Source organism: Melampsora larici-populina, assembly GCF_000204055.1.
Source record: "Melampsora larici-populina 98AG31 unplaced genomic scaffold MELLAscaffold_28, whole genome shotgun sequence".
NCBI classification, from domain to species: Eukaryota; Fungi; Basidiomycota; class Pucciniomycetes; order Pucciniales; family Melampsoraceae; genus Melampsora; species Melampsora laricis-populina.
Window position 1 is genome coordinate 33,605 of NW_006768792.1, and position 24,994 is coordinate 58,598.

The following is a 24,994-nucleotide window of genomic DNA, read 5'->3' on the forward strand; positions in this document are numbered from 1 at the left end:
ATTTGGACGATGGAAGAGCAATTGAAATGCGGCTATCAGAGGAAGGTTGAATCATGGTAGATAAGTCTTTACGAGGTGTCGGTGGACGAATGGAACGTCGAAGAGGGGTTGAAGGGACAATTTGAGTCGAAGAGATATTGGTCTGGGACTGAGAGTCAGACGGAGGAGGATTCGGATCATCGACTGGGCTACTAGCCATACTGAATGATGTGGAAAAGAAAACAGTACAGAGTAGATGGAGAAATATGTCAAAAAAGCCAGGGAAAATAGAATTTAAGTGGAGAAACGAGTAAACTGGGGCGAGTGCTGGAGGAACTTGAACTGGAGTGTCCTGATGAAAACGGTGTTGAGATTGAGAACTGATAGAAGAGTTGATTCGAGGGAGAAATTGAATCCATGGTTCCGACCATCCAATACGAGCCATGGAAATACACAACAGATGGCCTGCTTTCGGTGATATTTTTGGACCTTCTGGGCTAGCTGATCGAGGTGGTTTCATCTTGCAGGTACACCACGAACCCCCTTTTCGTTAGAAAACCGGTGCAATACCGCAAGAGCACCACACTATGTTGCAGTTGTGGTGCGGTTGCGTAGCGCTTTTGGGCGCCGCAATAGCAACGCAATATAGTGCGGTGCCAGCGCTCCGCAATCCGGGTTCAAAAAACCCCTTGGTCAGAAACCCGCACCGCAATTGCGGTCGGTTTTTGACGGTTATTTAGGGCAAATATTGCAGAAATAGGGCAATATTGCGCATTTTCCGCAATATTTGCCCAACCGCTCCGCAACGGCAAGTTACAAAAAAAACACCCCATTGCGGAGTGGTTGCGTAGCGTAATAATGCGCCGACTGCGCAACACAATGGAAATAGGTCGAAATCCATTGCGTTGCGTAGCGCTTGCGGTGTTGACCGGTGTGAGCGGGTTTTAAAAATCACAATCACAGCAGGAGAGATACCCGTTGGGATACAGGCCCGTATCCCGGGTTGTCACAGGTTGATCAAATACAGTTGATCAACCACTTTATCACAGTTATTAAACTGTGGCCTTATCGACACATTGCAGAGCCATGATTCAACACACCAGAGATTCTTCGGATCATGTCTCGAAGGATTTTGCATGGTTACTTGCCCGTTTTATCCCTGGTCAGAGGAAGTGTTCACCTCACCCCTTACCCTCTGAACGCAGGAGGTCAGCCAATGTTTCCAATTTCAAGTTTTGTGATTCTCATCGCTTTCGTTATCTCTTCGATTTCATCTTTCATCTTAGGGTCTTCTCGATTGGAAATGGTCCTTCCTCAAGACATACCAGAATGTATTGAAGAACCTTTCAAGCCTCGCTTGAAGACATCCATGCTAACACAGCTCCTCTTGCGACCAGGCTTCATCAAGGTCCTTACCGGTCCACTTGATTCAATATCATATTCGTGTCTTGCTTGTTCTGAGAGCAGAACAATGCAAATGCCCTCCGTTCGAAGGCACTGTGACCTCACCAGTCACAAAGAAAATTTCAAGATATGGAAGGCGGATCGTGCTCGCAAACGTCGCAAACCTCGCAAACGTCGTAAACCACGTCACAAATCTCCCCAGGAACCTCTTCAAACCAACGCCAACCAAGACGACATGACGAATGATCAACTTGAAGATCCAATCATAGCCAGTCCCAACGCGGCATCAGAAGAAGATGATCTTGAACAGCGTCAAAATATCCTCTTCGATCTTTGGAATAAAGATCATGCATCACTCTTTGATTCACCATCAATCAGCAGCAAAGAAGATGATTCAATTGGAGATGACACCGAAACAGACAACGACGGCGAGGAATCATCCTCAGAACATTTGGATGGCAATGAAGAGGGGGTCGTGCAGGAGGACAGCAAGTCCTGGGCGCCTTTTTCAAGCTTGGAGGTTGGCTTCTGTCTTCCTTTTTTGCTTTGATTCACAGAGATCGTTTATTGATTAAATCAATGATTTATTTATTTATTGCCTTCCTCCTCCATAAGCAACTCGTTGGCTTGCTGATTCTTGGCTCAACAAGGACAACAATGTCTCTACTCCAATACGAACGAGTTCGATCGTTTGTCAAACTCCTGGGTGTAGAGCTTCCTGGATATAAGGCCCTTCAGAACTTACGTCGGAAACTCAAGAAAAACTACGGTTATGATGTCTACGAGATTGTCAGCCCTTTGGAAAGGCCTTGCTTTGGACTGAAAGTCAAGCAAATTCTAAGCCAAGTAGGCAAACTTTATCCTTTCAAAAAACTCGACATCACTAACACCTTTTGCTTTTGGATAGGAACTGGCGAACCCTTATGTCTCAGAACAACTTCAGTTCATGCCCGAATTACCTGATCCAGCAAGCAAAATCAATCGACTGGCACAATCAAAGAAATAGCGAGAGACGCTTGATGGGGACTTACGGGTCCAGATGGTCGAATCCAACAAGATTCACTTCTATTTGTTTGAACCAGTGCAGCTGCATTCTCAAAGGATTGTTGTACCCCACTTTTTCTATCAAGTGGGCACAGATATCTTTGCCAAGTGCAGCTCTGCACATCAAACTTACCAACGGGCTCAGAACCAATTGCCAAAGATCCGTGTGGAATATGAGTCGGTGTCTTCCTTTGATTCTTTAAGTTTGTCCTCTGTCAACATCAAAGATTTTTGGAGATCTTTCACCACGATCGAAGTACGCAGGAACGTCTTGATGAAAGATCACTGTGAGGATACAATGCATGGTAATTATTTATACGCATCATTCTGTTTTCACACACATCATCCTTTCATTCCAGCTGACCATCATCCATTCTTTTTCAGAGAATCTTGGCAGCGGAAATTTCAATGAAGTCCCTTTCACAAATCCGTGGAGAACAAAGGCTAAAGGTAGGCTCATTCGCAACTTACCACTGGTCTTGTATTGCGACGATCTCTCTGGGAATATTTCGAAGCGTTGGAACAAGCACATCGCCTTTTATTGCACTCTAGCTGGATTACCTCCAAAATTCTCTAATCAGGAATACAATTGTCACTTCTTGACAACATCAAACACGGCAAGTGCTTTGGAGCTGGCTGAACCTTTGATTGATGAATTAAAGTAAGCCAGTACCTGTTCATTTCACCTATACAAGAATCTGATGTTGTTTTGTTGTATTCAGTGAATTGAGTACAAATGGTTTCATGGCCTATGATCATCGGAGTGATTCGCAAGTTCTAGTCATGACCATGGTACTATGCCATCTCGGAGACTCTCCAATGCACGCTGAGGTCACGAATACAATGAACCCCACAGTGTCGCTCACTCCATGTCGGATTTGTAAATTGAAAGTCGAAAGTATGGTGGACAAACGAGCAACAAAGTATGTTAGTGATTTTATTGGAATTGACGAAAATGGAAACAAGGTAAGATTTAATTCCATGAAAAGTATTCTGCTAGACAACTACTTACCACAAATTTACCACCTCCAGTCGTCTCTGCCTCCGCGAAGCTGGTCAGAAACAAAATCGAATACCCGCAAGCTCTGGGAATTGGCGCAGCGTCCCGGCACCATTGGATTGTTTGACACTGAATCGGCTGAAAAGGGTGTAAAAGACACACTCAATATGCCATTTGTTAAGAAGGTCCAAGATTGGCATTGCGATCCATCATTATCAAAAGGTGATGTTGCACAGATGTGTCGTGATCTCAGTGATCAATTTGGAGAATGTGTCTACAATCCATTTCTTCGTTTGAAAGGTAAATCCTGTCTCTTAAGCTTCATTCTTCAAACTATGCTGACTGTGTGGTTTTGTTTTTTTGAGCAGGGTTTGATGGGCATAAAGATACTCCGGTCGAAATCTTGCATGTTATGCTTCTAGGAATAGGAAAGTATCTTCTATGTCATTGAATGCAAAACTCGTCGCCAATTGAGAAAGAAGGAATCTGGGCTCGATGGAGATCATTCAACACTTCAGGCTTGAAGATCCCAGCGATTCAACCCAAGAGCATGATTAATCACTTCCTCAGTCTTACTGGGAAGGAATTCCGCACCGTCCTTCAAGCAGGACCATTTATTTTCTTCGAGTGTGCCATGCCAGATGAGGAACGCGAAGCTTGGAAGGCTTTGTCTCACCTCTCTTCTTATCTATTTCAAACCGAAATCTCTGACATGGACGCCTATATCATTCAAGTCGGCCTTCAAGTTCAAATATTCCTTCGATCTATCGTACGGCTTTCGGCTCAATGGTGCAATAAGCCAAAATTCCACATGCTCACCCACCTTTGTGACGCAATCGAGAGATTTGGTCCGGCTTGTCTGTTTGCAACCAAAAACTTCGAAGGATACAATGGCAACACACGAAATTCATCAATACATTCGAATCATTTGAGCCCTAGTAAAGATATTGCTAATTCTTTCAACAACCACAGGCTCATCAGATCGATTACAGCTTCGGCGCTCAACTATCATGCAAATCTGAAGACATATATTCAAGCAGGCTCAAAGGTGACAGATGTATTCAAAAATAATCGAGTCTTTCAAAAAGCATTGGGATATAATGCTCAATGGAATGAGCCAGGCGAGTTTCAGAGAGGATGTGAGTTACTCCATTGCTCACATGTTGAAGTTCACTGAAATTTGTTTCTTGTGGCAATTTGCAAAACACAACCCGCAAGATCTGAAGACTGTATCCCAGAAGCAATCAGGAACTCTTACACTGAAAAGACATGGAAAGTCTTGGACACTTTTACTCTTGAGGATCGACAAAAAGTAAAAAAGGATGACTTCATATCGGTATGGTGGTACCCGACTTGAGTCTTCATTTTTGAATAACTTATGGATGATGCATTAATCTTTTCTTTTGCAGGTACATCTTAGCACCGGCGATTTCCTTGGCCGGATCAGAAAATTGTGGGGTCTGAGTGGTTCAGGTCCTCGTCAGTGTAGATTTGAATTCTCCCGGTGTACAACAGCAGGCGTGAGTGATTTCTATGGCATGCGCGAAGTGGAAGAAACCAACCAGTCTGTGTGGGTCAGCCCCACAGTGAGTACATTCACTATTCTATTGTGGATCCATGAATTCTAACAGCTTGTTTTCGTACAGGATGTTGTCGGGGTTCTTAATGTTCAACACAATTGCCACAAAAGTGGATGTACAGTCAAGAAAAATCACCGAGTCATGATTGAGAGACGGATATCACATATCCAAGAACCAATGGTTGTTCATGAGGACACGATTTTTTTTATCCTCAACTCTGCCGCTTTCTATTCTGCAGAGCTTCATCGTGAATGGGCTCAAATAAGATTCTCAAAAGTGCGGCCTGCTGATTTTAAAACAGCAGTTGCAGAAGGAATTCAACATTGGGACACGTCTTTGAAAGAAAAGCAGGCAAAGAAAGAAAAGCAGATGCAAACTCTCAAGGACCGGTTCTTGGCACAACAAGAAGGACGCACGTCAAGAAAACGAAAGAGCAAAGGCAAACAACGTGCAACACAGGAAGAATCAACAGAAGGAGACTCAACACAAGAAGACTCGCCACTTGCTGGGCCTTCAACTGGGCATCTTTCCACTTTTTAAATGTTATACTTGGTCACTGTTTGTTTGAGTTGCATTAATGTATTAAGGAAGTCTTTAAGTTAATTTACAAATTTCTGGCTTTATTCATGTCTTCAATTTAATTTACTGGATGGAACTGTTGTATGTTTGAATTCAAATATTTCTGTTCAAATACTACAAATGAAGCTTTGCATTTTGCGAAATGCGAAGCTTCGCATTTCGCGAAATGCAAAGCTTCACATTCCTCAACTCTGTGATCCCCACATCCTTTGGAAAAGGATCTTACTCTGCCTTTCAATCAAGTCAAAATTAAACGCATCAAGATTCAGGTTTCAGCAAACCTTTCACAAAGGTTTCACAAGGTTTCACATCACCAGGCCAATTCATTGATCACCTTCTTCAATTTTCATCGATCACCTTCTTCCACTTTCATCGATCACCTCCTTCAATTTCCATCAATCCTCCACGAATCACGCCCACTGCAACCTTCATCAATCTTCTGTGAATCACCACGTCCTCAAGATGTCTCAACGAAAGCGTGCTACACCTTATGCAAGGCCTTCAGCTACTGGTGGCATTAACACCCATCTGTCTCCGATCAAAGGTTTGGCTGACCAGCAACAAGGTGCGCGGGTGCGTTCTACAAACAAACCACCTCCTCAAGCCTCCTCATCAAAAACCAACAAACCACCTCCTCAAGCCTCCTCGTCGAAAACCAACAAACCACCTTCTCAAGCTGCGCCTTCGAAAACCACCAGAGCTTCTCAAGCTGCGCCTTCGAAAATCAACAAAGCGCCTTCAAAAATCAACAAACCACCTTCTCAAGCTGCACCTTTGAAAATCACCAGAGCTTCTCAAGCTGCGCCTTCGAAAATCAACAAACCACCTTCTCAATCTGTGCCTTTGAAAATCAACAAAGCACCTTCTCAATCTGTGCCTTCGAAAATCAACAAAGCACCTTCGAAAATCAACAAAGCGCCTTCTAAAATCACCAGAGCTTCTCAAGCCTCCTCTTCAAAAGTGATCCAACCTCTTGCAATGAACAAGCGAACGAATTTGGGTAAGAAACCACCTCATCATCAAGCTGACGAGGATGACGAAGTTGAGCCCTATGAGGAGATCTCTGGTTCGCCGGCTGGACTGCCCAGTGAGAATGAACTCTTCCAACCAGGAGATTTGGATTTCTTCAATCAATCATTCAATCAATCAGAGCGTAATAGTGGTCAGTTTTTATATATTCTTTACTTTGATTGATACCGGAACAAAACTAACCCACCTAATGCTTCATAGAAAATGACAACAACGCTGGAAACGAAATTGAAAGTAATCATAGTGGTCAGTTTTTATATATTCTTTACTTTGATTGATACCGGAACAAAACTAACCCACCTAATGCTTCATAGAAAATGACAACAAAGCTGGAAACGAAATCGAAAGTAATCATAGTGGTCAGTTTTTATATATTCTTTACTTTAATCAATCAATCCCTGAATGAAACTAACACACCTAGTGCTTCATAGAAAATGACAACAACGCTGGAAACGAAATCAAAAGCAATGCAGGAGTGGCAGCTACTGACCCCGCTATCCAAACCGAAGTCGCAGACATCATGGCCGAAACGTTTGCATGCCACATGAATCGGGCCAAAGCGCTTATTTACAATCGAATTGCCACCCGTGTTGACCTTGACACGCAGCATCGTTTCATCTGTCGCAAACTCTCCAATGTCAGTGAGAATTTGCACTTTCATTCTTTTTTTTTCTTCGCTTTCAATATTGAACTAAATATCCTTTTCTGCTGTAGGTTGAATCTTCTGAAGAGCAATTCATGACAATCATGGCAAACATCATGGCTGATCGTCAAGCAAATGAATTATTCTTTTCAGAGATGAGGGCCCAAATGTCCGAGATGCAATCACAAATCTCCAAAATTGCATCTGGTGGTATTGGTTGGAAAGCAAGTAAAGAACTTAAAGTGAGTTGATTTGATTTTTCTAGAGTTGAACAATTGTTAGGTAATGTTCTCTTCTCTTTTGTCAGAAATGTGTGCGTCATTGGGCCACACAGTGCATTTCGAAAGGCGATGTTCAGGCATACACAGCAACCAACAACAAAAAAGGCACTAAGACTCTGCTGCCTCACTCTCTTTACGCAAGGGTTATGGTAAGTGTTTTAATCTTTCATCAACATATCAACAAGGATCCAATGTTTGTTTTCAGACCAAGATCATGTCGAATCGTAACACATGGAAGAAGAAGATGTTACCACCTCGCTATGGAAAGGATCCAGACCCAGCAGCGTCAAGTGTTTTCCATCAGCTCATCAAGACGGTCTTGAAGGAAGTCCGAAAAGACCATTTAGGCACTGTAAGATGTGTTCTATCAGACCATTGCGCTTATTTCACAAAACAACTGACTATCTTATCTCAATTCCATAGCTCCTGACGAACATTCAGCTTCCAGATCGATCCATCGTCACCGGTGATGGTGCTGTACCAAGCATTTATGAGATTATGGTCAAGGCGAGTCCTCTGTTCAACTAAATCATTCAAGTCTTGAAGTTCTAACCAAGTTTGGATTAGCTCTACCAAAAAGAGCACGGGTATGTTGGAGGCAGTGTAGTGTCTCCAAAAAAAATCGTCAACGACGTTGGACATCTTCAAGTTGGTCGTCATGCATGGATAGTATGTGGTTTAGATGCTTTCTTCCTCTCTTCGTATGATCAATACAATGTGACTGACTTATTGCCTCAAATATCATCTTATTTAGAGGTTACAAGCCATACATTGGGGGTTAAACCGTCCAACTTATAAGACCAAAACTTTGTGGAACGTTATCGACCAAACTCTGGAGACCTTGCGCAATGAATCTTCAAGATACTGTTATGCGTATGTATTTTATCTACATTCATTTTATACTCATCTCGACTGACTTTCTTCTATAAACAGATGCTTTGTGCTGGTTTTAAAACAGGACATGATTTTTAATGGAAAAAGGACATTCACAGAATTGCAAGGGCTCACCAATTTCACGTTACCTAGTGAGGATGACATACAAGTTTGTATAGCGACTCTCAATGATTCCTTTGGCGAGGAGGCCGCCGGCCCCGATGAAGAGCTGTACGAGGCTCAAAAAGAAGAACAAGTAGTACGTGATGAGGCGCAAGAAGAAGAAGAAGAAGAAGAAGAAGAAGAAGAAGAGGAGGAGGAGGAGGAGGAGGAGGAAGAAGAAGAAGAGTAGGTATCTGTGTGATTTAGATAGATGTTATTGATTTCCTATTTTTAGATTTTATTTATTCTCATCTGGTATGGTTATTTTTCATTTTATGAGACAGGTTTCTCTTTCCTATTTTGAGATTTCATTTATTCTCATCTGGTCATTTTATGAGAGCTTCTCATTTTTCTAATGTTGTATCGTGGTAGCTTTCAGATTGTATTCTACACTGTTTATTATTGTTCTTTGAAGTTATTGTGTGTAGCATGGCAATCAAATATTTTATTAGACTGTCTTTATCAAGTGGAGCCGCTGTTTATATGAGCCAAAAACGGAGTTTTGACCAGAATACCCTGTCTGTGTCACACAAAGGCAGAAAATTGACTGGTTTTTCACGAGTTTATTGACAAATTTTGACTGGGGCACATAGCACAGTATTAATTCCGGTTGTACCCACTCGATGTTTTCACGAATCATGCCTGCAGATGCCTGCGGTTTTTTCACCGCACAGCATAACCAGTGCAAAAACCGTACGGAGGCCTTCGTGGTGTAGGTCCCAGTCGCATTGGTCCAGATGAGTCGAAGTCGATGAGTTGGTAATCTGATACATTGGTTACCAACGATATCAAACCCTTTACCCTAGTAAACCCCCGGGCCGGGCCGCTGCGGGGTTGCGCTGCGCGGTGCGCCGCTGCATTTGCAACGCAACCCCATGGGTTATGGGTCTTGAACACCTAACGTACCGGGCATCGTATAGACCTGGTGCGGTGCGGTGCGTTGCGGGGTAAACCCGGTGCGTTGCATTGCGGCGCGCTGCGCCCGTTGCGCAGCGCAGTGGCCCGGCGTTGTGGAGAGGGAGGGCCTGAAAAATTACTATTCAATGAATCAACTAAGGAAGTTTGTGAGTAAACTTAGAGGAAATGAAAGGATGAAGAAGATGGTAAAGAAGAAGTGAATCGACTGATGACGTCAATTTCAAAATCATCCTTTCATAGAAATAGAATCCGACCCGTCAGATGCACATGTAATGTAAGTCCTGTTATTTTAACATTCCTATCTGTTAATAACAAGTGACCAACTTCAAAGAAAGCATCTAGACAATGCCAAAGACGATTCCAGACGGCTCCTGATTGAGAATGCCGTTGAGTCTTGGATCAAAACAAAAAGTAAGTCTCCAGATGAACAAAAACAATTCAACATCGAGGTCATAATTAATAACTATGGATTCTGTTGACTTTTTATCGAACAAAAAGATTAGCTTTGAAAAATCATCATCTTTCACTTTTCATCACAGACACATATCAATCAATATTTGTCTCAGCTTCTCAACAGCAATCAGTATAATCAAAATGGAAGCTACATTCAATGGAATACATCATTTTTGTACGAGATCTGTAGATGAGAGTAGGCATGCAACATTCAAAATCTGTGTTTTGCTTCACATTATTCTCCACAAGAAGATGATGAAGATATTCAATTTTCCAACTTTACAAAGACTGCTTAGATTGGAATTTGGATCACATGATTGTTACAGTCTGTCATAATCCAAAAGATCAGCCTTAGGAAGAGATGGTAGAGAAGGCGATCAGACTCACCTTGAAGATAGTAGAGACCAGGCGCAAGTTTCCAATTTTTTCTTACTGCTAAAGTACGATATATGGCTTGTTTTCCACGTTTTTTCGTGTTTTACGTCACATATGGTAGTTAATTTGGCCTTTGAAACGAGTTGCGCAGTATAATCGAGTACAAGAACCGTTTCTTCTCGTCAAGCCTCATAAAGTTTTGGTGAGAACCATCTTGACCCACTCGTCTGAAAAACGACGTTCTTGCACATCATAACTTGATATTGCATCCTTGTCACATAACTGCAAGTTTTTTGAAAAACCAGAAACTTGTATTCCTAAACTTGAAATTTCCTTACTATGCAAGGATGTCTCAGACATATTTTCAAGCTTTTACCCATCAAATAGTGCTCTATGTTGCACGTCTCTTCATTTGAGTTCCTTGGCGCCTGATTTTGGACAAGAAATGACGCCTCAAAGTTATGGATTTGGAGGAATCCTTGCAGAACTGGTCGTACCCAGTTTTTTGTGAAAGGTCATGGAATGAACTTTTGGGTATATATTTCCGAAGATGACATGGATTTAGGTAGGTCAGCTTGTGACACCCCGTCGTATGTCACTCGAACTTAAATGTATGTACTTGAGCTTAAATGAAACTTACGCGATGATTCCAAATCCTAAAACCACTCTGAAGTAGGATTTCTTGTTAGAAGGTCGCAAATGTGCGCCTGGACCTTAGTAAAAACCCCAAAGTTTCAATCCAATGCGAGAAGTTTCAATTCAACATTGATGTCTAAACAATGATCAGAAAAAGACCTAAAAGTAGAAATCGAATCCAAAAGACTATTTGGATTTGAAGCAGCGAACTGAATTTCAAAAGCTTGTGGAACAATGCATAATTTTGAATTGTTTTTGGTCATCTGGAGACTTACTTTTTGTTTTGATCCAAGACTCAACGGCATTCTCAATCAGGAGCCATCTGGAATTGTCTTTGGCATTGTCTAGATGCTTTCTATGATGTTCTGGTGAGGTCTGATGAGAGTTACTCAAAAATTGAGTATCTGTACAGGGCAATACAGGTTTGTGTTTCGGGGTTTGAGGTTTGTCCTCCACCCTCCTCTCTCGTCCATTGTATTTTTAGGCATTTTGTACGGTACTCAAAGCTACACCACGGGGAGATGTGGCCAATCTGCAGGCGGCCTGTAACCGGGTCATTTTCAAAAAAAGACTGACGGCCTTGTGTTGCACGTAAAGTGGGATTTTGGCCTGTAGACCATATTTGAAGGAGGGTCTGTAGGCAGATTGTATACGGCCTGCAGGCCGTTTTGGGAGGTCTGCTAAACTCATCTAAGTCCCTCGCCCGAGTAGTCAAGGGAGGGACTTACAGCCAGTCTCCCTTTTCAACTCACAACAGCACAATTTTTGATGTGTTTTGCTTTAGACCACCTGCGGGATAGATAGTCTGTAATGGGACATCAGGGAATCACAAAATGGCCTAATCTGGTCTCAGAAAGGTTGGTGTTTTTGGAGACCATTCTGAGATGGGGTAAGACCATTTCAGGAAACCCTGTGGCCCGCTACAGACGGCCCAGGCAGTCTGCAGACACAGAACCCTCCTGTGGTGTAAGTATTCCATCCAAGGAATGGACAATCAATATGCCACAATAGTGAACTTTGAAGTCTAGAACCAAAGTGTGGTTACCTTTTATAGCTCCAAAGAATGATGAATACAAGATCAGTCTCAAAATGCCCACAGGAATATTCAATGATAGTAATAAAGAAAGATAGAATGAAATGAGAATGAATAATGATCATGAACTGCTTACCTAGCTCCAAATAATAATGAATACAAGAGCAGTCTTGAAATTCCCTAAGGAGCTAGTCTGAAGCATGCACATTTGATAATATATACAACTAGACAATTTGGCACCCAGCCGCCAATGCTTGGATCTCACCGTAACGCAACAAATTACGGTCTGCATGCAGGAACGGTACGGTATACCGTTGTAGGTAGCCACCTCGTCGTACCGTTGTAGATGTTGAGAGACACCTTTGTCTCTATGAATGTCTTTGGAGTTTGGGAACAGGGATCTGAAAAGCACCAGATTGTATAAGCAAGAAATAGGAAAATGGACATGTCTAATAAAGACTTCTGACCTGATAAAGCACCAGCTTGTATAAGCAACAAATAGGAAAACAGAGTTGTCTAGTAAAGACTTCTGACCTGAAAGGTGGTACAGAATTTCAGTTAGACAAAGTTAGTTATAGGTATCACTTTATTTGATACCGATCTTAGGAACTTGAGAGAACAGTTTTTTTCTCTTTCCAAAGATAAATTTTATTCACCTGATAAAGCACCAGCTTGTATAAGCAACAAATAGGAAAACGGACTTGTCTAGTATAGACTTCTGACCTAAACAACGAGATTAGAAAAAGTTAACTAAACTGAAAGATTGATAAGAAACAAGACACTAATTAATATGTACCTGAAAGGTGGTACAGAATTTCAGTTGGACAAAGTTAGTTATAGGTATCACTTTATTTGATACCAATCTTGGGAACTTGAGATAACAGTTTTCTAATGCATCAATAAGTAAAATGAAACATAACGGTTAACTAGGCATTTGAAAGAACAGTGATCATAGCAAAGTGAAAAAGTGAGGAGGTATGTACTTCTCTTTCCAAAGATGGGGAAAGAGAAGCACAGTGAAATTTGCTACAACATATATATGATAGATAATTCTGAAATGAAAACTGATAGGTTGGGGTAATTTTAATGTATGTTGTTTTTGTCATCTGATACTCGATTCTTGATGTTGATCTTTTCTTGTCCACTCTTTTACTTCTCTGTAAGTTGATTGGAGAATTCAACAGTCTCTCTTGATCTAGGTTCCAGCAGTTGTGATACCTGGTTGAAATTAACAAGGAAATCATTACATAAGTCAGACTACCTTAGTTCAATATTTAAATATTAAACCTTAAGTGTCTTAAACTTAAACCTAGTTGTTGTATGCTCTTTTCCTCACCAGTTATTCTACAGAAGGAAAAGAGTAAGTCCTATCTCACAATCACCATTTCTCTTTCTTATCTATTTCATTCTTTTCTATAAATATCTTATGTGTCTAATTATCTAATTATCTTTTTACATTACTATTGTTTCTATTTTCACCTGCTCATATTGGCACTAGAATCCAGTTGCTGAATCATCACATGCCAATTCTTTTCTCCCAAATATTTGATCACTGCCTGAAACCTTATAGGTTAATCAGTTCAGGTAGTTCAGAGTGACTCAAAGGTGATTGAGACTCACCTTTAGAAAACTTCACGGGGTCATCAGGCTAGTATCTCAACAAGTGGATTTGACACTTTTCAGTAGGCATATGACTGTAGTCAAAATGTGGTTGTGGTATGGCGGGACTGTAGCAAATTGTATTGCAATCACCATCTGAGGATCAGATTGGGGTTCATTGCGGGGAGATTATGTAGTTTTTTTTAAAAAAAAACACATACAGCCATTGCAATATTTCTTGTTGCTCACATTTTTGAAAAAAAAGTATATGAGCTCAAAACCTAAGTTTTGACCAGTTAAAACCTGAAAATTGGCTGTATTTCCTTCAATTACAGCCAATTTCAAAGTTTTATCAAGTAAAAACTTAGGTTTCACCGAGTTTCACTTTTTCTTTTTCAAAATGGAGCACCAAGAAATATTGGAATGGCTGTAAGGTCTGCAAAGATACTGTGTAACTGAAATGAATTGAGAAATAAGTATCTTTCCTAAAACAATATGAACAAATGTGCATACAGCGGAACACTTGGGGATGGCACACACACACAGTATATAATACCGTGGGGTCCAAATTGGCCTCTCCATGGTATCACGCACAGCCTCAATACACACAAGGAGGACAACAATTCTTTTAAATAACCAGAGTGTTATCAAAGATTTCCCGTCCAACAAACTCCCAATCACTACGCTAGATGACAGAAAAGAGACATAAAAATTACTGACATATTCACATAGAACCTTTCCAGATATGTGAATCACCATACAATGGTGCCCAGGACACGCAGGTGTTTGTGGCAACAAACTCTTGGATAAAATAACAAATGTAAAAGCCAAAACAAAACTTCTGAGTACCTTCAGGATTACACCAAACGCTGCAAGTTTCCAATTGGCCATTAAGGAATGGCGAACAAAGCACTCACAAATAACAGACTTACAAGACCTAAAACGTTTAGGACACAGGCCACAACAAAAAATTCACCTCAAGCACCTATCAGAACTTCAAAAACACTCCATCAGTTTCATAACACAGTTAAGGTCAGGGCACATTCCACTGAACCAATATCTATCTAAATTCGGACAGATTGGAGATCCAAGCTGCAGATGCCAAGAAGCCACTGCAAACATTATTCAACTTCCCCAAGTGGGCAGGAAAAAATGGTTGGGAGTATGATTTGTCATAAAATGATCCATCACTGCACACCTAAGCCATAACACCCACACTACATATATGTAGCAGGCTCAGTGAATAGGTGGTTATCATGTACATACAGTTCTGCTCAGTTATCTGCTCATCAGGATAAGTTATTCATATGTAATACATGCTGTAACCTTTTTTTAGATTGACAAAAGCATTCAAAAGATTGGCTACAATTCAACTTCCCCAAGTGGGCAGGAAAAAATGGTTGGGAGTATGATTTGTCATAAAATGATCCATCACTGCACACCTAAGCCATAACACCCACACTACATATATGTAGCAGGCTCAGTGAATAGGTGGTTATCATGTACATACAGTTCTGCTCAGTTATCTGCTCATCAGGATAAGTTATTCATATGTAATACATGCTGTAACCTTTTTTTAGATTGACAAAAGCATTCAAAAGATTGGCTACATACACTGGCTCAACATTTTGGTGTAATGTCATCAACTCAACTGTATGTAACAGCCTTTCTGTTACTAAGAAATAGCTTCAACAATTTTGCCTGAGCAGCTACAGAATTATACATAGTGATTTTTGGGACAATTTTTTCAAAGTCAAAAAGTTACATGTGGTATAACATGTGATTTATTTATTCTGATGGGCAAAAAGCTGAGCAGACCTGTATGTACATGATAGACCATTATTGACGCTTGCTGCACATATTTAGTGTGAATTTTATGACTCAGGTGGGCAGTATTGGATCCTTTTATGAAAAATTGTACTATTAATCATTTTCCTCTTCCAACTTGGGGAAGTTGAATGATGTTCACAGTGAAGCCGTTGAGTCGGCCAAACATTACCTATTCATGTGTGTTAACTTCAAAGTTGAACACAAGAAATTAGAAGAGAGCCTCAAAAAACTCAAACTCCCAAACAACACATGCATTCTCAACAAACCACAATCATTCCAAGTCATTGCACAATACTGTGATGACACCTGGCGGCTGAAAGGCCGCTGGAATTGGGCTGCAATTACAGAGAAGACCTTCCTAAGGACAGGCATCCCCCAAGGGATTAAATTTTCCATCCCTGAACCCACATCCTTTAGCGCCAAACATTATAATCACGTACAACATGCATACTAGATGAAACAGCCAACAGCAACCCTTTCCCCTGACACAGCCGGAGGGATTTTACAGGTGCTGGAAACATATGTAGTGTCTAATAGCCAAAAGGATCTAATGGCACATAAAGCAATAAATAAATGAAAATTGTGGATATTGGGAATTGGTAACTTACCATAGTCAACCGTAATGACTACGGGTTTTGGTACGGTTACCGTCATGAATATCAGCTGTAATTGTGAAAGTCACCATAGCTACTTTTCCCTATCTATGGTACGCCGGTACTGTAGCGCCAAAAGGGACACTATTGTACGGTGCGGACCGTGCCGCACCGTACCGTTGACCATAATCATCGCGCTGACTAGTGTTGATTCTATCATGCGCTTATAAATCTCTTTGCTGGCTTCATTCTGATCATGTGAGATTGTCATGACATCATCTTATTTTGAGTTCATATAAGATTTACTGTTCATTCTTTATTATGTTTTTCTTCCTATCAAACTTATAATTATTGTTTTCGACAATCTTCTTTCTCAATCAGATTGTTCTAACTTCTCTCAATCAGTGTGTACAGCTTGTTTACAAAGCTGACATTTTGAACTTTCTCAGTTCTTCACTCAATTATTGCAAAGGACCTGTGGGGACAAAGCCCACCAACTTTATCTATGAGGCTGGATTTGAACAATCAGAACTTACAAGATGCCAATGATATTTCAAGAGCCCTTCCATCTCATGTGTAGATGTTTGGTTTGTTTCCCAATCCCAACCAAGTGAATACAGCTTACAAGTTACCATTCACAGGGTTGATCTACTGATATTATTTGTAGTGTTATGCCTTGTAGGTTTTTCATACAGTGGTTTGCACAGTGAGATTATGGTATTATCTAAGTGGTGTCATATAGTGTCACAATTTCAAGCAGGGATAAGAAGTGTAATCATTCTTATGAAATAGTGGAAGACTTCAAGAAGTAGATTAGATATTGTAGCTTGTGGAATGCACATTGAAAGGCATGTTGAAATACATACAAAGAGAAGCTCTTAAAAAACAAAGTTGTAAAAAACAAGATATAACACGATGTATTTTGCAGAATGATAAACAGATCACATCATTCCCCTTTTTTCTCTTCCTTGTTTGTTACAGCTTCTCTTGTTTCAACAGTTTTATTGCTGTCTGCTGCTTGTTGAAATTTCTGAAGAACAGACTTGAACTTCCGGGGTGATTGTACTGCATTTTGCTCTTGCGTATCCGAATTCGCTCCTATGTCTTTAGATGCATTTTTCTTGCCCGGGGAGAGCAATGTCCGAAAACTCCTCCGGGTACTCTTCTTTCTTTCAAGCTTTGCTTCGACTTCGACTACTTCTGCAGTCTTGCCTATATTGTCTGTCGACTTTGACTGACCCTTCAAGTCTTTTGTCTTCCCGGGTGATAGTAGCTTTTTGGACAATCTGTTCAAAGGGCTGTCTTTCTTTTCCGCCGCTTCTGAATCTTCAAGCTCAGTTATAATCTTGAGGCTGCGTTTCTTCTTCAGATTTGTGAAGAACGAAGTTTTGGTAGCCGCCTCGTCTTTTGCAGCATCTTCTGAGGTCTTGTCAGTTTCACCGGCCTCTCCAGGCCCCGTGGCGATTTTCTTTGATCTGTTCGCCAATTTCCCGAAAAGAGAACTTTTTTCGACCTTAATTGCTCCTGCGTCCTCTTGGGACTCTCCAGTGGCGGCCTCTGAATTTTCCTGCGGATCTTTACTTGAAGCACCGAAGAATCCTCCCAAGAACCCTCTCCGTGATTTTTGGTTTTCCTCACTCGCTTCGGTGTTTCCAGGGTTTTCCTTCTTTTTCTTTTTTGATTTTCCTTCACCTGGGTTTTCCTCGGATGCTTCAGTATTGAGTCCTGTTTCTGGATCTGGCTTAGAGCTGTTAAACAAAAGACGCCCAAATCCTGATGGACGCTTTTTCTTCACTTCTGAGGTCTCTTCTTTGGATGTTTGCTTGCTCCACCACCAACCTGTTTTCTCATCTCCTTTCTTGTCTTTGGGAAGATCACCTGCTTCGCGCCTTTGTCGGCGTCGTTTCCTGATGTACAGCATCAGAAGCATAAGGTTTGCAATGAGAATGGCTTTTGGCGAAGGAATCACCAGGGAAATTGGTTCAGTTAACAAAATCAGCAATGATTTATCGTGTATCTTTCCCTAATTGAGGACTTATAATGAAAGAAGACTCACCAGTAGCTCCGAACACCACCCCGACCAAGTTTTCTGCCCTCAATAGGAATGGACTGTCATCTTCATGTATGGGGTATGATTTTGTTACAGTTGTGGTCGTTGTAGTCTCCACCACCCGATCATCATTCTCATCACCACTTTCACTCGGGCGTCCTTCTGAGAAGGCAATTCCTAGCAGCAGCAGAGTAAAAACAACTTTTTTCACAGACTTCCACTGAATCATCCTATGCCATATACTTGAAGGGGTTTAACGAAGCACTTATAACTCTCTAAGAAGATAAATAAGAGGATTATTTGGAGGACAACACAAGTTCACAGATGATGTTGTATCCTATATATGATTCGTGGCCTATGAACAGAAAAGTTGGTTTTCTGAATCTTAGAATAGGGTTATAAAAGAGTAAAGTATCTTGCGAGCAGGAAAGGCTGGTCACTGTAATATTTCTTGAGTGGATAAGTAATAAATATAAATTATGAAAGCTGAAGTTCAATGATGACAAAAGTCCGATGTCTAATGTAGTGCCAAATGTCTGATATGATGAAAGATGAAAGAGCAATGAGATGAAGAGATTGTAAGTATTGGGATGTATAAGGATAAACGATAAAAAATAAAATAAAATAAACTCTGGGCCCTGGGGGGAATCGTCGTCAGAGATTGCATCGTCTCAAAAGTTGAGTCTGAAAAGTAACTTGACCAAGCTACCAAAACCAACGCTTCGGTGGGTTTACTCGAAGTCATCCTCACAAAGCTTTGGAGGGATGTGTCGTTGAAAAGGTCTCCGTCTGATAGTGCATCGATCTGACAGGCCAGGCTTGGGATCCGGAAGTTACATAGCTGACCGAGCGACTAAACCAAATGCTATGTTTACTCGAAGTCATCCTCACAAAACGAATCGGTCCTGATCGGTCACGGCAGGCGATCGGCTCATTCTCACAGATTATTTGTTTGAATCTCATCGAGTTCAGCTAGGAAGCCTGAAAAGGCGCACCAAAGAGATTATTAACGTTAAATTCTTCCCTTGTATACCAGGTAACAAGCAATACAACTCAAAACCGAAACAGATAGCTAAAGGTGTCTTTGCTCATTAGATTTAGCTGTTGACGATCAAAAGCTATGTCAAGGGACAGCAATGCCACAAACTTTGACAAACTCTAAATTGGTCCTCTTGATCAGTCAGACACCGAAGCTTTCCAACTAAGATTAAATCCAATCTCAGCAGACTCTCGATAATTCTTTAGCTGACTGGAGGCTTGGCGAACTTTGGACAGTGAGTGTTGTCGTGTTTGGACAACGACGTAGGTTCTCGACAACGAGGCGATTTCGGCGAGGTCAACCATTTACCATGCTTACCCAGTTGGCGGTGTTAGCGAGATCATCCTTCAGCAGAGCACGAACTGGCCTGAAGGTACAGTTATCAAAGGTCCCCTTTACCGATTGACCGAGTCATTCACTTACTCAATTCACAAAACACATGTCTCGTTAACCTCTTTGTGACAATCTAAAAAACACCGCAATTTCCAAACCACGACATGCCGATTGTTTTCGTGATTTATTTGCACATCATCGACGCCCGGAACTTGAACGACTGCTCTTAATTGAAGCTGATCTTCTCGGTGATGCCAATAATTTGATAGCAGCAATTTTTTCTTTCTTTTTTTGTTTAACTAGTTTTTGTCCAACTGGCCACTAACAGGTGCTCATCTATGCCATATTATTCATATCTTGTCTATGCAAGCAGGCCCTTTCTGACTCATCAAAAAACCTACTGAGAACATCGTGTACGTATGTGACTTTTCGTCCATCTTCAACTCACCGGCCCATACTATGACATTTGGACGTTACCATTCAAACCCCAAACACATTCACACATTCACAAGTTTAGAAAAATGGTGGTATATATTGTTCTTGAATCATCATCGAATGCTTTCAAACGCACTCCCTTCCAGCTCTACGGGAGATGGTCATACATCAAAAAGTCTCGAGACCTTGAATGGCTCTGTGAACCAAGGCTATATCTCCGACAATGGTTCAAGACCATTTCCACTGATGCCCGCGGAGCTCATGGTCACAACAGTGTTTGGTATCATTGGTGAGCTTGGTGCTAACCCGAAGTATAAAGAAATGATGCTAATGATCATCAACACCGCCCCCTTCAATTCGATAAATTCCGCAACATAATCTGGAGTGACGTTATCAGCTTTTTTATGTATAGCTGCAATACTTATACTTTTGACCGATAGGAACAAGCAAAGAGCAGGCTCATTGGTGGAAGGCGACCAAAAGATTGAATACCATGCAGACGCAACTCTCAGGAAGAAACCCTCCGCTGCTCCCATTGATACATCACTTGATCCGGCCTCATCTGACACTACAACGTCCAGCATCAGAAATAAACGCCCAAGTTGGGTACCTGGAACCTCGTTCTTTGAAGAGACAGGTCTTGTGCGAGAATCATCAGGTTATCCAGAACAAGGATCTTTGCACCAGATCAGCAACAAAGACGTGGCACTAACCAAAGGGAGAAATATGTCTTTGATAAAACCTGACCTGGATGATGCGGTGCCAGGTGCAAAGTCTTCACAACACCAGACTGATAAGATTATTCCAATTATCCCATTTCTCAAAGAAGAAAAAGAAAATCGAGTAGTAGATCAGAAATGTCGCAGTATCAAAGGAGAAAACCAGGAGGACAAGGTGCATGCGGACAACCAAGGGCCAAAGTTGAATCAAGTACCAGATTTGACAAATGCCACAGCAGCAGTAAACCCCCATAAGAAAAAGAAATGTATTTCAAAACTCTCCAAGGGGAAATGGGGCTCAACGTCAAAAAAATCCAATCAATCAGAAACAGGCACAGACAATGAGAAGATTGTGGCAGAAAAATCAAGTGAATCACTCAAGGTGGATCAACACAATGACACACAGCAGGAATCTATGAACCCACATCAAACCAAGACTGATCATGATAAGTTTGGTGATCATACAGGATCCTTTGCAAAAGAGAGTGGCAATAACAAGCTACAGGAACAAAATCAAAACCCAAATCAGACAGAATCAAACACAATCAAAACCCATATCAAAGAAGAAATCAACTCACAACAACAGCATAAGACTCCAAAGTTAACCACCCCTAACCAAAAAACTAGGCCCCTCAGAAGAGTTTTTGAACAAGGAACAATTGATAAAGGAGGAAAGAAATTTCTTGCTCGAATTGAAAGCAGTTCTTCAGGAGAAAATCCTGAACTAAAATTAGAAAACAATTCACAAAAAGCAAGTGTTGGAGGAAAGCCTGGAGTGAAATCAGGAAATGATTCTCAAAAAGGCTGCAAAAAAGATATTCTTGATGAAAAATCAGCAGTAAAAGCAGAAACTAATCCTGGAAAGGAGACTCTGCAAGGAATTTCTTCAGCACAAGTAGAAACTTCATCAAAGCAAGAAAATATACATGGGTCTTACATTTTCAAGGACAAAGCACCTTCAATGGAAGAAGTATTGTCTCAGGCCATCAAAGAAATGTCCCCAAAACAAGACACAATCATGGAACACACAACATCTAAAGAACAGACCTCTGATAAAGAAGAAAACATTCAAACCAAAAAATTGATGCAAGGAGATAAAGAAGATCTACACAATCCTTCAAAGAATCCTAACCAAGAAGGTCTTTATGAATTTCCAAGTATTGCCTCTAAAGATCAAACTTTTCAAGGAAAAAGTGTTGATAAGCCAAATGATAATCACCACATTGTGACACAGCTTGGAGAAGCACAATAGGAGGCAACTTGTTCACTCATCACCCATTATTATCACATTTTGGGTCTTGTCTTCTAAAAGAAAATCAGGGACAAAAGTTTGCCATCACACAGAGTCTCAGAATACAACCATATCTGAAACTCAAGGGTAAAACATTCAAGACAGCAATGGATCAGGAGGATCTATTCATTCATTTATCTCTCCAACTGAGAAGTAAGTCCAAAATAACCTGAGATTCCTATGTGTCTTATATTGCTTTTCATTTTCATTGATAGCCTATTCAATTGCAAATTATATGGATGGATATAGGCTATCCAACCTTGATATGTCAATTGTATATACACTTTCTTCTCATCAAAAGACATAAACTCACAAATTTGCACCTATAAACATGTTTCAAAAATTTTAGTCACTCATGACTCCGAATTAATGAATTTTTTTGTCTCAATATATTATCCTTGGATCAATCTGTGTAGCTGTTTTTTGTAAAGAATGACTTCTTCATTTGAAGGCATACCTTGAAAGACACCTATAATTACATCATGAACTGCAATATCATTCCAAACAATCAATACATCCCAAATGAGTGAGCTCAATAGAACTTTCAACTCCCACCAATAGTATCTAAGGCTATTTAATATCACCATGTTCATTGAAAATATGCTGGCATTGGGATTATAACAAATTCAAAGTTTCTGGAAAATTTGTGCAAAAATTGTTGATGTCACTGAGGAATAGAGCACATGGGATGATCACTTATCCCACAATATTGTGTGCTGTGTCTACTACTGGTGGGTAGCTTGCATTCTGAGCCAATGGTCTTATATTTATGGGACATACCACTCAATATTCAGTGGCTCAGATCAACCAAGCATGCCATGCCATAAATCAGCCAAGAGTAAATGGTGCCTATCATTCTGTCAAATATTGTATGATGCTCAGGAGTGTGGTGAAAGCAAATATTTGCTTTTTGTTTCCAATTTTGATGGGTTGTACATATGTCAAGGCATGCAAGTGTGGAGTGGCTGCACTAGCTGATACAATGATGTTTTGCTGTTACCAAGAATAGCAGGTGGACTGCGGCTGGCCAAATCTTTAATCTGATCTCAGTATAATATATTAGAAGTTCCAATATGCAGCAATACTGATCTCTCTCACATGACAGCACCAGATTTATCTAGGACCAAGATGTATTATGAAAGATAGGCCTTATCAGGTCAAACAACTTCAAGGAGTGTGAAAAGACAATGAAACCAAGACAAGAAGCAGTTCAAAAAGAAAGGATGAATTTAACAAAAGGCAGGTCTGTTGTAACTGATCTACAATACAAAGCTCTGCCGTTCACTTGGGTGTGATGTTAACTTTTTGGGTATTTTGTGAACACCTCCAAAAGACAACGGGGATGTGGTATGGGTGTTCTTTTTGATGATAAGAGAGTTGGGATGAATATCTTCAATGAACATTAGATGAATGAAAGCAAGAAGCAAATTGAACACTGTGATGTGTGACCAGAAACAAACAAAACCGGCAATGAAACTTGGTCTATTTCTTGAAAGACACACTGGGAGATGATTAGGATGAGGTATTGATGCTGGTTATAACGAGAAAAATATCCAAATTACCTGAAGAGATTGCAACATAGACATGGGTTTATGAAGACAGTTTGACCAATGGTGTTTATATTTACATCAAAAGAACCGTGCAAATGGATCATTCCCAACCCTTTGACCAAAACTATTTCCCATCATTGATTGGTAACCTAACAGATAATATATCACAATTCTCTTAAATGCAGTTGCAACAGGGTGTTGATCTGCAATTTCCTCTTCAACCTCTTCAGGAGGGCTGTCTTCAATCTCTCTAACAGGTGCCTTCTTCACCCGCCTAAGGTTTTTTCTTCTGAGACGTAACCCAGTGCTTTCTTGTTCCATTATTTCATTTGAAGTTGGTGCCAGCTTTTGAAGAGTGTTCTGCTCAGCTCCTTCAAGAAACTTTTCACCTTCTTCTGGAGTGTTTTCTGCAATCTTTTTGAGAGCTGCCTTCCTTGCTCTTTTTCTTCTTCTACGGAGTAAAGCACCGCTCATGTTTTTTAAAAGTTCCTCCTGAGCCGATGTGAGATCTCTATGAATCATTGGGTTGGTTTTAGATGTCTTGTCGGATGCAGATGATGAATCTGTCGAAGGAAATGTGTTCTGCCCAGCTCCTTCAGGAAACTTTTCATCCTCTTCAAGAGGGTTGTCCTCAATCTCTTTCAGAGTTGTGTTCTTCACTACGTATTTTTGTTTTCTACGGCTTGATCTGCTGCTTACTTGTTGCCAAACTTCCTCTTGAGCTGGTGTGGAAGTTTCATCACCCTTCACGTCTCTAACTATCGACTCCGCCACGTCATTTCCTAAGCCAGGCACAGGCAGGGAATGGCTCTGGTCGATCAATCCACAGATGATCAGAAGACCCCAAGGTGCCAAGACGCGAAGATTTCTCATATTCGGATCAAAGATGAGTAGTTTTGAATACCTTTTCCAGTGGTGGTGTTTGGACGAAACAATTAGCTGGAGTGCGCCAAACCATTCAAAGCAGTGAGGCCTGTCATACCTTAATAAAGATGAAAAATCGTATAGTTGATACTTGCGAAGCTGACAATACTCGTAAAGTGTGGACTACTTGTCAAGCTTAGCGACCCGGGGAGCACTGGATGATATCTGGATTGTTTATGCAGCTGCAAAATCACACAGCTTGTTGCGAAACAAGATGAATAGATACTTGGAAAATTTGTTCAAAGAATGAATGTAAATGTTTGTAACGAAGCTCGCCGCAACCATAGAAATGTGGAAAGATGGTTGGTTAAATTTATTTTCTGGTGACTCTACCGTTCTTTATATTGAGCCTCCGTGGACTCGCAGAAATAATTGGTTTGAGATGAAGCCAAAGTCTTACAGAACCTCGTAGCTGTTTAGCAGCTTGGTTCAACTTCTCAGAAGGTGTACACAGTACACAATACTTAGGCCAAGACTCGAAGACTGCGCCTCTTTATGAGCAAGTGAAGGGCCTTCACATCATGTGCACAGTAAGCGATGGAACTTGACTATGGTGAAAGTCAACAGTTTTTCACACAACGTCATGCACGGTATCTAGAAGGGTAGGCGTACAAGAAGAAGACATGTGCCACAGCCTACAGG

At 40.9% G+C, this 24,994-nt stretch overlaps 3 protein-coding genes across 3 annotated transcripts; 1 reads left to right on the plus strand and 2 right to left on the minus strand.

Annotated features, from left to right (window-relative positions):
• Window positions 1–16,957: 16,957 nt before the first annotated feature.
• Window positions 16,958–17,941, minus strand: MELLADRAFT_88592 (uncharacterized protein; the record flags this gene model as incomplete). Its single annotated transcript, XM_007412102.1, has 1 exon — window positions 16,958–17,941. The coding sequence occupies one exon, from the start codon at window positions 17,939–17,941 to the stop codon at window positions 16,958–16,960; it is 984 nt and encodes a 327-aa protein (XP_007412164.1).
• A 2,013-nt stretch (window positions 17,942–19,954) lies between these two features.
• Window positions 19,955–21,839, plus strand: MELLADRAFT_64659 (uncharacterized protein; the record flags this gene model as incomplete). The annotated part of the gene is made up of 2 exons (XM_007411940.1): window positions 19,955–20,157; window positions 20,309–21,839. The coding sequence occupies 2 exons, from the start codon at window positions 19,955–19,957 to the stop codon at window positions 21,837–21,839; spliced, it is 1,734 nt and encodes a 577-aa protein (XP_007412002.1).
• A 1,667-nt stretch (window positions 21,840–23,506) lies between these two features.
• MELLADRAFT_64660 (uncharacterized protein) lies at window positions 23,507–24,301 on the minus strand (the record flags this gene model as incomplete). The annotated part of the gene is made up of 1 exon (XM_007412101.1): window positions 23,507–24,301. One exon carries the CDS (start codon window positions 24,299–24,301, stop codon window positions 23,507–23,509), a length of 795 nt encoding a protein of 264 aa, XP_007412163.1.
• Between the last annotated feature and the right edge of the window lie 693 nt (window positions 24,302–24,994).